The following is a 14,612-nucleotide window of genomic DNA, read 5'->3' as shown; positions in this document are numbered from 1 at the left end:
CCGATATTCTCCACCCACCCCGGTAGTCTAGTCCCCCCTTTCCCCCCCTCACAAAGCCACTAGTTCATCCGTCCATGCCGCCTGCCACACTTTCCCGAGACAGGCGCTGCTGCTACCACAGCAGTTTTTTTGCAGCGGGCCGTGGTCCTACTTGAGAGTTGCAGAGTGCTGAGTGTTCCCACTACCTCTGGAGGTGGGAATCTTTGTGGTATGCAAGTCTAGGAGCGGCAAGGTCCATCTACTAGCACCACCGGATGGACCAAAATATGTCTTCTTCCTTGAAAACCTCTCACACAGGAGATTGAATGACGATTCAGATAGAGGAGGTGAAGAGCCAAGTGGATGACCACATCTCCTAGTGGATGGGAGAAGGTGGATTGGCACCTTTCTCCGAGCAGTGGCCAGGTTGCATGATGGACATCAACTGCTAGGCTGGGGCCGAGGTTTCCCATCTAAGCATTATCTTTCGAGCCCCTCCGCAGTGGAGAGCACCGATGGATATGATCGAGTGGCCCCTGTCACACAGGCGGCCCGTTTCTACCAGTGTACGGAGTCTCGCCTCTCAGCTTGGTTGATAGATGCCCTGGTGGTACCATCAGACACATCCATCACCCCCATGGTCCTGAGGGCTACCATGGGGGAATGGAGTTCACTATCCAGGCCAGTAGTGAAGTGTATCCGCATGCCTCATAATTCCTCTTCTTTGTCAGCAGCTTCCACACCGAATAGATGCTTGTTCGGTCAATCATAGGTCTCTCTATGAGTTTACACCTTGTATCTTGGAATGTGAACAGTCTCCACTATAGTGGGGCATGTGGTTCCAGGAAGTTGATTGTTCGGCAGGAGCTGTAGCCTGCCCTTGCCGGACGGATCGACATTTTACTTCTACAAGAGCACAAGCTTACTCCCACCCAGGCCCAGTGGGTAGGGAAGGTACTCCCAGGCAGTTCGCATACTTACTAGGAGCACGCCATCGGTGCCCACGGTAGGAGTGGAGGCATATGCACCTCTATTGGTCCAAGTCTCACCGCTTGTGTACGAGACCATGGGACGATAATGGCAGGGAGGGTTCTATGGATCAAATTGGCTATTGGGGACTCCTACCTTGGAGTCCTCAAAATCTATGCCCCTATTGAGGTTAGGGCACGCAACAGGTTTTGGGTGGAGATCGTGGATGGACTCCCAAAGATGGACTCTTGGATTGTTGGAGGAGACTTCAACAACTTGGAGGCTTGCAGAGGCAGAAAGTACTAGGGCATGGCTAGGGAGGAGCAAGAGGCATGGGAGGTTTTCCTACTGGTAGTAAAAGCACGCGATGCGTGGAAAGACCTTGCCTTACATAGGAGGGAGAGGTCGCTGGACTTTTCTTGGGAGATATAGGCGGCTAGGTGGAGTCCTACTGGAATGGTTGGACAGGTTCTATATGGGAGAGTGGGGATGCTCTCGTGGAGGCCAGATTGGGCAGCTGTTGGGCACCACGTCCGACCATTGTCCGGTTTTCCTGTCACTTGATCCCCTAGCATCTGCCCTAGACGCACGATCCTATCGGATCCCTGACTTGATCTATAGGAGAGAGGAGGTGATGAGACAGATTGAGCAAATTTGGACCAGGGAGTGGTGCAGGAGGGACCGGATTGCAAAGGTCCTAGCCGAGTTGAGTAGGATCTACCAAGAGGCAGCTATACAAGCCAGGTAAGAGAGTTGGGAGGAGGAAAGAGCACTCTGGCAGGACCTTGCAGCCACGCTGAGATTATTATGGAGGCACTAGGGGATCCCACCCTCCACGCACAATAGGTGCGCGCACGAATAACCATCGCTAGCCTAGAGGACAGGCGCTCGGAGTTCTCTTTTCACACCTCAAGAGCCTTATGGGCACGGAAGGGGGACACGATGTGCAGGGAGTTTTTTTAGGTGCACCAGCCTCACACCTTAGGAGAGCAGATACGCAACCTTCGGGATCAGTATGGGAGGACTCTTTCTAGCCCCGAGACGAGGTGATGGAGATTTCCACCGACTACTGCAGACGCCTTTTCCAACAGGAGACAGCCTCAGCTAGAGGACAGTGATATAGGCAACAGGTCTGGAATTACATCCCGTCTCTTGTCACTAAGGAGATGGGATGCTCCCTCCTAGCCCCCTTCACAGAGAAGGAACTAGAGGAGGCTTTCCATACACAAGATGGGCAGAAATGCCCGGGAGAGGATGGCCTCTCTAAGGCTTTCTTCACTACCTATTGGGAGGTGGTGAAGGATCCCCTATAGATGGCCTTCCAGGAGATTTTCACTTCAGGACAGATGGTAGGGAGCCTTTCAACAGGCCTCATCAGTCTTCTCCCTAAAGGGGGAGACCGGTTGGAGCTTTCCCAATGGAGACCGATCACCTTATTGTCAGTGGCCTATAAGGCACTGGCGAAGAAGATTGGTAGGTGATTACGCCTTGTGCTTCGAGACATCATTCATGACACATAGACAAGCTTTGTCCAGGATAGGAGCATCCTAGATAATGTATTCACCTTCTTTGAGGCAACAGAGTGGGCTCAACACAGTGGGTAGGGACTGGCCGTACTGCTCTTGGATTTCGAGAAAGCTTATTGCAGGGTGGACTGGGATTTCCTAGAGGGCACCATGGTAAGGTTGAGCTTCCCCCAGGCTTGGATCTGCCGGGTTGCCGCACTTGCAGATCAGCTACTAGCAGATTTGTCATATAGGTGATAGGCGAGGGGAGGAGTTTCGGTTGGAGAGATCGGTTTGGCACACTTGCCCCTTGGCCCCATACCTGTTCCTACTCTTTGCAGAGGCAATCTCTCATTTCCTCAAGTCACATGTGAGCGGGCTACATGGCCTCCGAATTCTAGTGAGAGAGGAGACTAAGTTGTTAGACTTAAAGTATGCAGATGATACATCACTCTACATAGAGGACGATGAGTTGATGTTGGAGAGAGTGAGGTTGGCTCTTGAGGTGTTCTGTTCTGCAGCGGAAGCGAAAATCAATTGGCGAAAGTCAGTTGGTTTCCTCAGAGACCTGGACTCTAGTACGGAGTGGGGCGTCCACCTGGGATTTAGATGGGTGAGCAGAGGGCAGATCGACCGTTACCCAGGGTTCTAGGTGGGACTTGACATCGTTCCCACCCAACAGTTTCTTTTAGTCCTCGACTCTATTTGGAGGAAGTTGACCTACTGGAGCATTGCTCGCCTCTCACTAGCAGGCAGAGAGCCCTGGTGGTTAACCAGAGTCTTCTAGTGACAGCATGGTACATTGCCTCGTGTTGGTGCTTCTCCTCATCCTGTGTAGTGCAGCTTCGCTCCCTAGTGCGAAACTTCCTTTGATCCGAGTCAGATGGCTCTAGGGATTCCAGGGCCAAGGTGGCGTGGGCGACCATCATACGATTTGGTTAGAGGGAGGGGTTGGGATCATAGACCCAAAGTATCAGAGTATGGCCCTCTTGGGCAAAGCTAGTAGTCCATGGCCTCACACCAGGAGGGCAGACCTGGAAGGTCCTATTGTAGGAGGGTCTTTAGGATTGTAGATTGAGGCTTGGCGGTGAGTGGAGGCCGTCCCTGAGATGGATCCTCACGACAGCCGAGATCACCCCCAGATCACCTTCCCTGCGCAGCTTGCTCCGCGTGTGGCAAGGCCTCTGTAAGGCCCTAATCCAGAGCCCCCCAGGCTGCCAAGAGGAGATAGACCGTTAGCCAGTGATCTGGAACCCCCAAGTCAAAGATCGGGAAGGGGCACAGATTGGCGAGCGGCCCCACATCAAGTGGGCTGGTTGGGAGGCTTGCCCAGCTTATATCATGAGGATATGGCGGGAGGTGTACAGGATGGTGGATGAGGAGGTGTTGCAGTGAGTATCAGGTTGCCAAAGAGGAGTGGAGTCAAGGAGAAGGGAGATAGACGCAGAAATACCTTAGGAGTGGCCGCTCCCCCGATACAAGAGCCGATAGAGCCCAAGGAGGTATGGGCCGCTAGGTTTTCACTAGCAGGCATTCCCCTATAGGTGGTAGGTAAAGTGGGCGGTGCTCCACTTGGGGCCTTCTTCACCGTGCAGGAGGGGGGGAGTCTGGCTCTTGACAGAGAGCAGCAGGATGAGGGGATAGTTGTTCTTTCATGGAGGAGGATCTAGGTGATTGGCCTTCAGGGGAGGAAGACATGGCGGTTGGACCCTTTTGTCTTCTGGGAGGAGCTCAAGAAGTAGCACCTCTGGATCTGGGAGGGTAGGCCACTTGATGAGTTGGAGGGGGATCCGAGAGAGTGGCTATGGCCGGCCGCTGCGATCGCCAAGAAGCCACCGAGATTCCTGGAGTACACTGTCAAGATTGGCAAACACGTATTGATGTAGGAGGATATGGATTGGGCACCATCATGTAGCAGGCACTGGGCGGAGCATAGCATCACGGAGTTTTTCCCACGGATCTTCTGGCGCCACCTATGGGATAGCTGGAGACTGAGGAGGGTATCGTATTTCTTATGGGTGGTGGCACATGGAGGCTTGGCGGTGGGAAGTTGGCTTGCCCAGGTGCAGGAGAGAGGTTGTAAGCATTGCACATAGTAGTCTCTGGAAACCCCAAAGCACTTTCTTTGGTCGTGTGAGGCTTTTGGCTTTTCAATACAGGCGACCTTAGTAGAGCTTTAGACCTCCATCATCCACTCCCTCCGTAGCCGATGGGATAAGGTGCAAGAAGCCCAGGGCTCGTCAGGAGCTTCATTGTCATTTCAAGTACACTCGGGGTGGCCAGGATTTGTTTTTCGTGATACAGCTAGGAGCCCCAGATGGCGATACACCCCCCCCTCCATGGCTTCTTTCCTCCATCCCCCCTAGACCGCCCTGAGAGGCTTGTATATATCTGTGACTCTGCATCAACTCTAGCTTAGTCTGTTGAGCACGAGCACTTCCTTGTATTCAGGGTTTATTCTGAAGTAATATAATCAGCCACATTTTATTTGCAATTTCTTTTTTTTACAGCACTATACTGTTGTACCATACATGCCTCGAAATGTGTGCCCACACAAAAGTACAAAATACAGCAACTTAATGCTGATTCTTACCAAAATTTATTGAATTTTCAAAGAAATTGAAGAATTTGTACCTTATAGTTGGAATTTCTGCAGAAATGTCACCTCGGGATGTGTGTCAAGAGTGAACAGTAGTTGAAATCTGCCTTATGATGCATGCCGGATCCAAAAAACTGAAAAGCCCCAAATTTTCTCGAGCCAATGTGGAAGAAATTGCACAATCTCTATGAGTTTGGTAATAGTTTGCACAAAGGGCCTCCAATCGAGCAAAAGCCCCAAATTTTTGGTGGGAATGTCCAAGAAATTGAGAAATTTTTTCAAATTGGTTGTCAATTTGAATTCCAAGAGTAAAATTTAGCAAAAGCCCAAATTTTTGGGCAGCACGAGCTGAGATTCGAGAAGAGATGGCTGAAATAGACTGGAAATTCCAGAAATTTCAAGAAAACCCCAAATCTGAAATTCAGGGTTTCTGCACTTTTAGGGTTTGCAGAAATTGGTGGGCAAGGTTGAGAAAATGGCGGGCAGAGCTGAAAACAGCAGCAGCTCTTGGGGCTGCGCGCAGGCTGAAAACAGCAGATCTGGAGCAGATGACTGAGCTGGACAGATCTAGAGCAAATGGACAAATTTGGAGCTGATGGCTGAACTGGACAGATCTGGAGCAGATGGACAGATCTGGAGTAGACAAGAGACGGCTCAGCTACAGCTGCTCCTCCAGTTCAGCAGCACCTCACAACAGCTGAAAACTCTTCCTTGAGCTGAGAACCAAGCTGGCAGCAGTAGGACCTTGGATAGGATGGCATTGGCTGACGGTGGCTGAACGGAATCTACGTGTACGAGCTGCTTTGATACCAAATGTTGGAAAATGGCAGCCAGCTATGGGGAGAGAGAGGAGAGACAATGATAGCAAGAGAGTGAGCTGAAGCTAAAAGAGAAGAATGTACTTGCTAGAATGAAAGATAGAGTGAAAGTATAACTTATGTTTAGGTCAAGGGTTGACCTAACTAGCCTTCCACCAGCTAACTAGAGTTAGGTTTATTTTACTCTAGAGCCTAGTGTCACTACTTTAAGTTTCTAAGACACTAGGTGTACACACCTTACATTGACACTTTAATAAGTGTCCACACCACACAAATTACATTGGGCGTTGCCCATAGAATCGGCAAATTCTAACATTGATGCCATCATGTGCATGCAGTGATTGATGCTCTTGATAAGATTGTGACCCTCTTCCATAGAGGCAAAGTTCATACTTTGGATGTAAAATTGAAAGAGGAATCTGTCCTTGTTATATCTGCTTCTACTATTTCCAAAGTAATGAAAAATCATCTTTCAACTGGCTTAGTTTTCACTAAGGATAAGAGTGATATGGAAATGTTGGAAATGTGACTAGTTTCGATAAAGATCGATCATCACATGTTATTTTTGCAAATCTATGTTGATTGCCTTTCTTAGTCAGTCCTAGGAGACTTGCCACCTGAAAGACGTGAGGATCATGGCATAGATTTAATCCTCGGCAGTAGCCCACCTAATAAGCCACCTTATAGGGTTAGTACAGCCCAACAAGAGATTATATGAGTAAGGTCAGTGAGCTATTAGAGAAAGGGCTGATTTAGCCTAGTTCATCTCCGTTTTATTCTCCAATGCCTTTAGTGTAGAAGAAGGATGGGTCATGGCGTATGTGCATTGACTATCGTGCTTTGAATAAAGTCACGATAAAGAATAGATTTTTGATTCCTAGGATTGATGATATCTTGGATAGATTGCAAGGGGTAGTCATCTTCAGCTGTATAGATTTGAAAAGTGGTTACCAACATATTTAAATTAGGCTTGAGGATGTACCCAAGATAGCCTTCCGAACATCTTTTGGTTTATACGAGTTTCTTGTCATGCCATTTGGGCTTACAAATGCTCCTGCCACATCCAATAGAATGATGAATTGCATCTTTCGGCAGCATAAGGATTCTTTGATGACATGATTGTCTTTTCGAAGAATGAGACCGAGCATCGCAAGCATTTGGCAATAGTATTCAATGAGATGCGCAAGCATCAATTATTGATTAATGACAAGAAAAGTAAATTCTTTTTGCATGAGATTCACTTTTTGGGCCACATTGTATCGGCTAATGGCATTCGTATGGATCTTGCTAAGGTTGAGGCAATTTGTTCATGGCCACATCTTCAAAACATTCGTGAGATTTGCAGCTTTATGGGTCTATATTCCTACTATAGGAAGTATATATGGAACTTTGCTGAAATTGCTTCTCCATTGCACGCTTTGTTGAAGAAGAATATGCCATTTAGATGGACAACAATGAAAATTTCAGCATTTGACGTATTAAAAGAAAAGATGACTTTGGATCCTGTGCTTGTGTTGCATGATCTCATGAAGTCATTTGTTGAGCAATGTGATACATGTGGAAACAATATTAGGCTTGTTTTAATGCAAGACGGCCATGTGGTTGCTTTTGAGAGTCATGTTCTCCATGGTGTAGAGAGGGATTTGTAGCCTGTAGGTCTTAAGAAAAAGAACTCTTGGCTGTAATTCATGCACTTTCTACATGGAAACATCATCATTTAGGAGTTGATTTCACATTGTAGGTAAACCACCAGACTTTGTTCTACTTTTTGACTTAGATGAAGTTATCTGAGAAGCATATGCGGTGGGCAAACTTTTTGTCTATGTATCACTTTCAAATCGTGCACATAGATGGCAAAAAGGATGTAGTGGCTAATGCATTGTTACACAAGCCTCAGTTATCGGCTATCAGTACGGTAAATCATACTAAGTTGGGATTCCATGAACGATTAGTACTCTGTTGATACTGACTTTGGAAATATCTTCGATCAGCTTTGCAATGGCCAAAGGCACGATCATTTCGTACTCCAAGAGAGCTTGTTGATGATGCATGGACGACTATGTGTTGCAAAGCAGTTGAGGCCCAAAGGTAATGACTAAGAGTCATGCTTCTCCTTATGCGGGCCATAGAGGTATTGATGCCACAATTAAGGTAGTTGGACACTTCTTTTATTGGCCAGCTTTGAGACATGATGTTGAGTAGTTTGTCAAGACATGCATAGTGTGCCAGAAAGTTAAGCATGATAGGCAAAAGATGCCAGGTTTATTACGGCCCTTGCCTATTTCTGATAGGCCTTGGCAAAGCATTGCTATGGTTTTTATCTTTGAGCTTCCAGGCATACCTACAAAGAATGATGAGATACGGACTATCATATGCGGGCTCAGTAAGCAAGCCCTCTTCATCCCCGTGAGGAAAAAGATCAAGGCTGATCATATGGCACGTCTTTTTATTCTGTATGTGTTGAAGTGTCATGGTATGTTAGAGTTGATCATTAGTGATCATGACCCACGGATGACAAGTTTGTTTTGGAAAGGATTATTTGAGAATATGGGCACAATGCTGAAATTCTCTTCATCCTTCCATCCATAAATTGACGGTTAGTTTGAGGAGGCTAATTCCACAATGTTAGATCTTTTGAAGTGCTATGTATTAGACCACAAAGCGCAGTGGGAACAGTATTTGCCACTGGTTGGGTTTGTATATAACAATACGGTGTATAGTTCCACTGCTAAGGCCCCTTTTGAAGTGGTAGAGGAGGGTAGTAAGAAAGTACCCTCTATTTTGCACACAAAAGATAATATCTTTGAGGCTGATCGCTATGTGGAAAGCATGGATACAGTTTATCAAAAGGTTAAGTATGCGGTTCAAAGATCTCAGGATAAGCAAAAGAGGGCAGTTGATTGTCACAGACATGCTTTGCACTTTGCAGAGGGTGATTATGTATTGCTGTGCTTTGAAAAGGCATGGCCGAAAAAGATGAAGGGCAAAGAGCGATTGTATCCAAAACTGTCTTCAAGTGTTGGACAAGATCACTGATGTATGCTATAAGCTGAAATTGCCTCTACACTAGCAAATACACAATGTCTTTTGTGTGAGCTTACTTAGGAGTTTTCAAGGTGATGTGCTAGAGGATGTATTTGCTGAAATTCAGCCTAAGGTTGAAGAGCTTGATGAAATACTAGTACTAGAGCAGATTTTGACACACAAAGAATGGAAGATTAGGGGTAAGGTTTCTAGAAGGTACTTGGCGAAGTTCCACAATTGTTCACCAATGGATGGCAAATGGATGGAGAAGGATGACTTAGCAAACCATCCTCAGTTGTTGTAGCTTTATCTTGATGCTTTCCAGTTAGAGCCAACTTTAGTTCAGGCTCAATCAGGTTCAGAAGAGCAAAGGTCTAGAGTATTATTTGATGCTCGTGAGAGAGCTAGCATCTCCACTCCTCAGTGATGGACAACTCTAGATGTAGTGGATCTTGGATGTATTTAGATACATTTAGGGTACTGTAGCTGGCAATATGTTTACTAGGAGATCATTATTCAGTATACTAGTCACTATGTTTGGTATGCAGATGGCTATAGTTTTCACTGCAGCTCCAAAATTATACTTTTGCATTGATTAATGATCATTGGGGATTGATTAACGAATGTTGGTTTTCAGTGTATTAATCATTAATATTCAGTGGTATTCAATTGGTTTTGTGGACAATAGCATATTTATGATGCTATTGATGTTTTAGCTATGATTTATGCTATGCTATGGTTTGATTTTGCCAAATGAGTTGAGCTCATGAGAAATAGACATGCCACATGATAATTTGTCAATGTTTTTTGAGATTCTTTGTGAGTCTTATGTTATGTTATCATGACTGGTAATTTTCAGAGTGTTAGGAATATGGAATGGTTGAGCAATAGTGCTCAATGTTGTGTTAACTATGATGCCTTGTGGAAATATTAGTCCACTATTTTGCTTTTGATGCATTTGATAGTGCAATCTAGGATGATTGCAGGGATTTTAAGAGGGAGGGCCATCATAAGTGTATTTTTGAAACCTCACTTAACATGTGGATTAATTTTTAATCACATAGTTAAGTAAATGTTGCACATGTAAGGTGTAACTGGGGTTAGAGTAAATTTACGAGCCCGAGACCCGAGGAAATCACGAGATGTCAAAGGCAAAGTTTGCTACAAGTTATGAGCCAGATGCTACAGAATATGTGAATCCCCTTGTTCAACAACATTTTAGAATTGAAGCTGAGAAGACATGGATAGAATTAGTGGGCAAGAAGTGCCCCCCTCAAATGTTAAGGAGGTGGGGTCCAATCCCAATTCGTGCAAGTAGTTGATTAAGACTGCTCCCAGGTAAAGCATTGCTGAAGACATCAACCACATTGTCTTGGGTAGATAAATAATTGAAAGAAATCACATGTTACTCAATCTCCTCACAGACCAAATGAAAATGACTCCCTATGTTCTTAATCCTGTCTGTGCCAATGCCATGGCAATTTGACCGTCAGTGTGTAGGATATAAGATGAGTACTTGAGGGTAACATGCCAAAACCTAATGCTGCGTGCGCAACATGCGCTACTGCTACCTACAACTTATAACTACATAGATGGGAGTGGATACATCATACATCCATGATCATAAAAATAAGAGAAGTGTGGGCTTGAGAGAGAGAAGGTTGAGAGAAATTGTTTGAATCTCAAATAACCTAATCTCATGGGAGAATCATATTAATATAAGGAGCATTTAGCTAGTCCCAAAGTGCAGTTCGAATGGGAAAGATGTATCCATTAAGTTGGTACCTTATGGTACTAATACATAAGGTACGGTACCTAAAGTGTGGTATGATTGCACTAGTGTCTCTGCAGTAACTAGTAGTATCTCAGCTTATAGCCTACTATACATCTCCAAATATTTGATAAATCATCCAAGAGTGATAACATACTCATCTCGACATCATTTACTGCTTGCGTAGCCCTAATGCAGACAAGCGTTCCAACAATAGACAAATAGGTAGTCTATGAGATAATAGCAGTTAATTCTCTATCACAATTGAAGCATTCTCAGCTCAAAAACAACTCAAGGACATATTAATCAAGTGCCATAACCAGAGTTGATACATGGACATATGAGTATCAATGCTTGTACGTTCTTCAAGTATCAGTAAGAAAAAGGCTTCAAATAGGCTGTAATAACCAGCCACCAGTAACCTGTTAAACCAGTTGTAGATCAATCCAAACAGGAGCAATCAATGCTTAAAACATCCCAAAACACACCTCAATACTTTTGCTAGACATCCTCCAACCATCCATCCAAGTACCAAATGGTGTCAACACAAGCCTATGCAAGCTCTGAGTGTTGACACAAAAATCTTTCTTAGACCTGTAAACATCAATCTACTGTGAATGAACAAGAAGTAAACAACTAGAATCTTTCGTATGTGATACTAGTTCAACTATGGTTGAGAGAGAGAGAGAGAGAGAGAGAGGCTTTGGGGAGAGAAATAAGAAAGAAAGAAGAAAAAAAAAAGAGAAAGGAGAAAGAAAAAAAGAAAGTTGTAAGCTTGAAGGAGAGTGGCCAAAAAGAGCTTATTTTTTCATACTAAATCGTACGGATACGTACCGTACCGTACCGTACGGATCAGTCCGTATTACGTATGGAGACAACCCTGTCCTTGAAGCACTGCTCATGAATCCCCAATTGGTAGGTATCCAAAGATATTGTAGTACTGTCATGCTTGCCTGCTACTGAGTATGGTGATTTGACAAAGAGAACTGATTAACCACACTCAGTGCATAATACACACAATCATGCGCACTCATCACACATACACACCAGGCAAGGATGGTCGAAAGAGGTATAGATGAAGAAATGGTGCTGTAATGGTGGGGCACATGCATGTAGACATGCCTTGTTTCTTTGACTAGCATTGTGACACATTATACTTGGTTAATACTATGCTTGAATTTAATGTTATTTGGCACTAATCTTCACGATGGTGCAGTTGGCCCTCCCATCTGTAGGAAATGATAGAAACTTAGCTCAGTTAGCATTGGGAAATTGGTGACTCCTAACTCCTTTTGGGTGGACTCGCATCAGGATTAGAACTTTATGTATTACTCTCACTGTGATTACTCTAATCTTGACTGTCACATAGTTCTATGCTATTAATTTTCATTGCAGGGTTAACACACCCACCAACCCCTTCTTTCCAACACACACACACACACAGACACAGAGGCTGAGCTAGACTGGGTGTTATGCTTGAGTATTGCTCACACACACACAGACACAGAGGCTGAGCTAGACTGGGTGTTATGCTTGACTATTGGAGCTTGAAATATCTAATGTACGAGTCTCACCCCCTTGTTTCTGTAAAACTACTGCCTTATAACTTGATCCTTCAGAAAGAAGAACTTCTGTTGTTAGAGGTTGTCTTGTAGTTTACATTTTGAAATATAAAGTCTGTGCCATATCTATGATGCATTTAGGGCTATAACCATCTTCGGTATCTCAACATTCAGGTGCCTTGATAAGGCGGCAATGATAACAGAAATTGAGGCTCCTGGTGACAGCAGCAGATGGCAACTGTGCACAGTAACACAAGTAGAAGAGCTCAAAATGATTGTCCGCATGCTTCCATTCTTTGCTACAACTATCGTCTTTCAAGCAGTGTATTCTCAGATGTCAACGCTCTTTGTAGAACAAGGGAGCACTATGGACACTTCTATGGGTCCTAGTTTTGATATTCCACCAGCATCTCTATCTATATTTGATACATTGAGTGTCATTCTATGGGTTCCAATATATGATATCATGATTATACCTTTGGCTCGCAGATTCACAGGACATCCTCAAGGCTTTACTTCCATCCAAAGAATGGGTATAGGTCTGATCATTTCGATGTTGTCCATGGTTGCAGCTGCAATTGTTGAGATGAATCGTTTGCGAATAGCAAGGGAAAATGATCTTCTAGACGACACACTTACGCCAGTCCCCATGAGCATTTTTTGGCAGATTCCCCAGTATTTCTTGGTTGGGGCTTCAGAGGTATTTACTAATGTTGGGCAGCTTGAGTTCTTCTATGACCAGTCACCAGATGCAACACGGAGTTTGTGTAGTGCGCTTTCTCTTGCTACCGTTGCACTTGGCAGTTATCTTAGTTCGTTGATTCTCACCATTGTGACAAGCATAACAACAAGGGGGGGAAATCTAGGGTGGATTCCAGACAATCTAAATGTTGGTCATATTGACTATTTCTTCTGGCTTTTGGCTGGTCTAAGCCTATTGAACAGTGTCATTTACTTGTTTTGTGCACGTCGCTACAAGTTCAAAAAGCCTTATGGAAGCGTGGAGTCAGGAAAACAACCTTGAAAATTTGTGAACCTCTATGATGTTTTTCCTCCCATTCGACAGTGTTTTACTGAACGTACATCTCCAGGGCAATTTGTGAGCTATGTATTTATTAAACACTCCCATTTTGACATCGGGCGACCCCATCTACGATCGTCAGGGAGTCACCTGCTACTCACATAGCCCTCTTCTGCTTTAGGCCCGGCTTATCATGGCCCTCACGTCTTGTTAGGCCTGCAAATGTACAGTTAGGCAGATTTAAAACCCTGGTGGCCAGCTCAAACCACAAGGTTGGGAGCTTTGTACAGTAATTATGCTGTTTTATGCTTTTTTGAAAAAATAACAGTTTCTACTTGTTGGAGAATTCTGGTGAGTTCTCTATTATATTTTGAAGCATAGTTCTCGTTACAATGAGAGGCTCCCACGAATCACTGTTCATTTACAATCAAGTCAGGTTCTGTGCAGTGAAGTGAAAACTTAAGATAATCACGACTTCAGGTAATCAGGTTTGACTTAAGACACTATGCATAAAATGTCTTGTTATGCTCTTGCCCTTATATTGATTGGCACATGAACATGCTAACATTGAAGCAGCTATATTTGTCTTGTTGTGATTGACACATGAACATGCAGTGAAGTAGTCCCCCCACCCACAAAAAAGAAAAAAAGAGGCACAAAATGGTTTGAAGCCTTTCATGATTATAAAAAGTTAAATGATTTAGATATTTGATGAAGTTGAGGCGCGTAAGCCATCACACCACCTTTACTATGATCTGGTTTTGGGTAGCCCTTGGTCCTTTCTATCATTGCAAGGAGCAATTACTAGTTGCCTTCTATTGTGCTTCATGTGGCTCGAATAGCTCAATGCATTTGCAAAGCATAGCCTCATGCAATTAGAACCACAGTGTAGTGTTTGTCATTTTTACAAGAGAATAAGAGTAAGATAACAAGTGTTGCAAATTTGGATGCAAAATAGATAACGAGTGTAGCAAAGTTGAATATGGTTAAAGACACTAGCTCATGGAACTTTTATGACTACTGTAAGCAACCTTGACCTTGAAGAGAACTTTGCTTTGCCAAGTTCCTCGTCTTTAACACACTTTATACCCCCTAGAGTTTATGCCTCAATGAGGCTTGGGATCATGACTTGTTAAGCACAAAGTCATAGGACAATCTAAAGGAATAAAGTCCCATCATTCCTCCATTAAAATGCTCATTGCATTAGTTTGAGGAATACTTAATCATTAATAACTTAAATCATGAGGAAGACACTTACGAAAGGGGAATGGTGCAAGAGAGTGATCGATATGATCTCACATTGCGTGAGCACTGCAGTAGAAGCATTTCAAGTATCAAGGATGCTAATAAAGCTTGGCATGAGC

General features: G+C 44.3%; 1 protein-coding gene across 1 annotated transcript in view; it reads left to right on the top strand.

The window, feature by feature from the left end:
* The window catches only part of LOC148039273 (protein NRT1/ PTR FAMILY 8.3-like), a 51,683-nt gene extending 38,069 nt beyond the window's left edge, over positions 1–13,614 (top strand). Inside the window, exon 5 of the mRNA XM_087675160.1 lies at positions 12,402–13,614. Within this exon, the coding sequence (XP_087531286.1) occupies positions 12,402–13,251 (850 nt within the window). The 3' untranslated portion in view covers positions 13,252–13,614. The remainder of the gene's footprint in view (positions 1–12,401) is intronic.
* The last annotated feature ends 998 nt before the right edge of the window (positions 13,615–14,612 follow it).

This window comes from Lygodium microphyllum, chromosome 3 (assembly GCF_053477565.2).
Source record: "Lygodium microphyllum isolate KBCC chromosome 3, Lygodium_microphyllum_v1.1.10, whole genome shotgun sequence".
NCBI classification, from domain to species: domain Eukaryota; kingdom Viridiplantae; phylum Streptophyta; class Polypodiopsida; order Schizaeales; family Lygodiaceae; genus Lygodium; species Lygodium microphyllum.
Note: the sequence above shows the minus strand (reverse complement) of the source record. Positions and strands in the feature narration are given on the sequence as shown.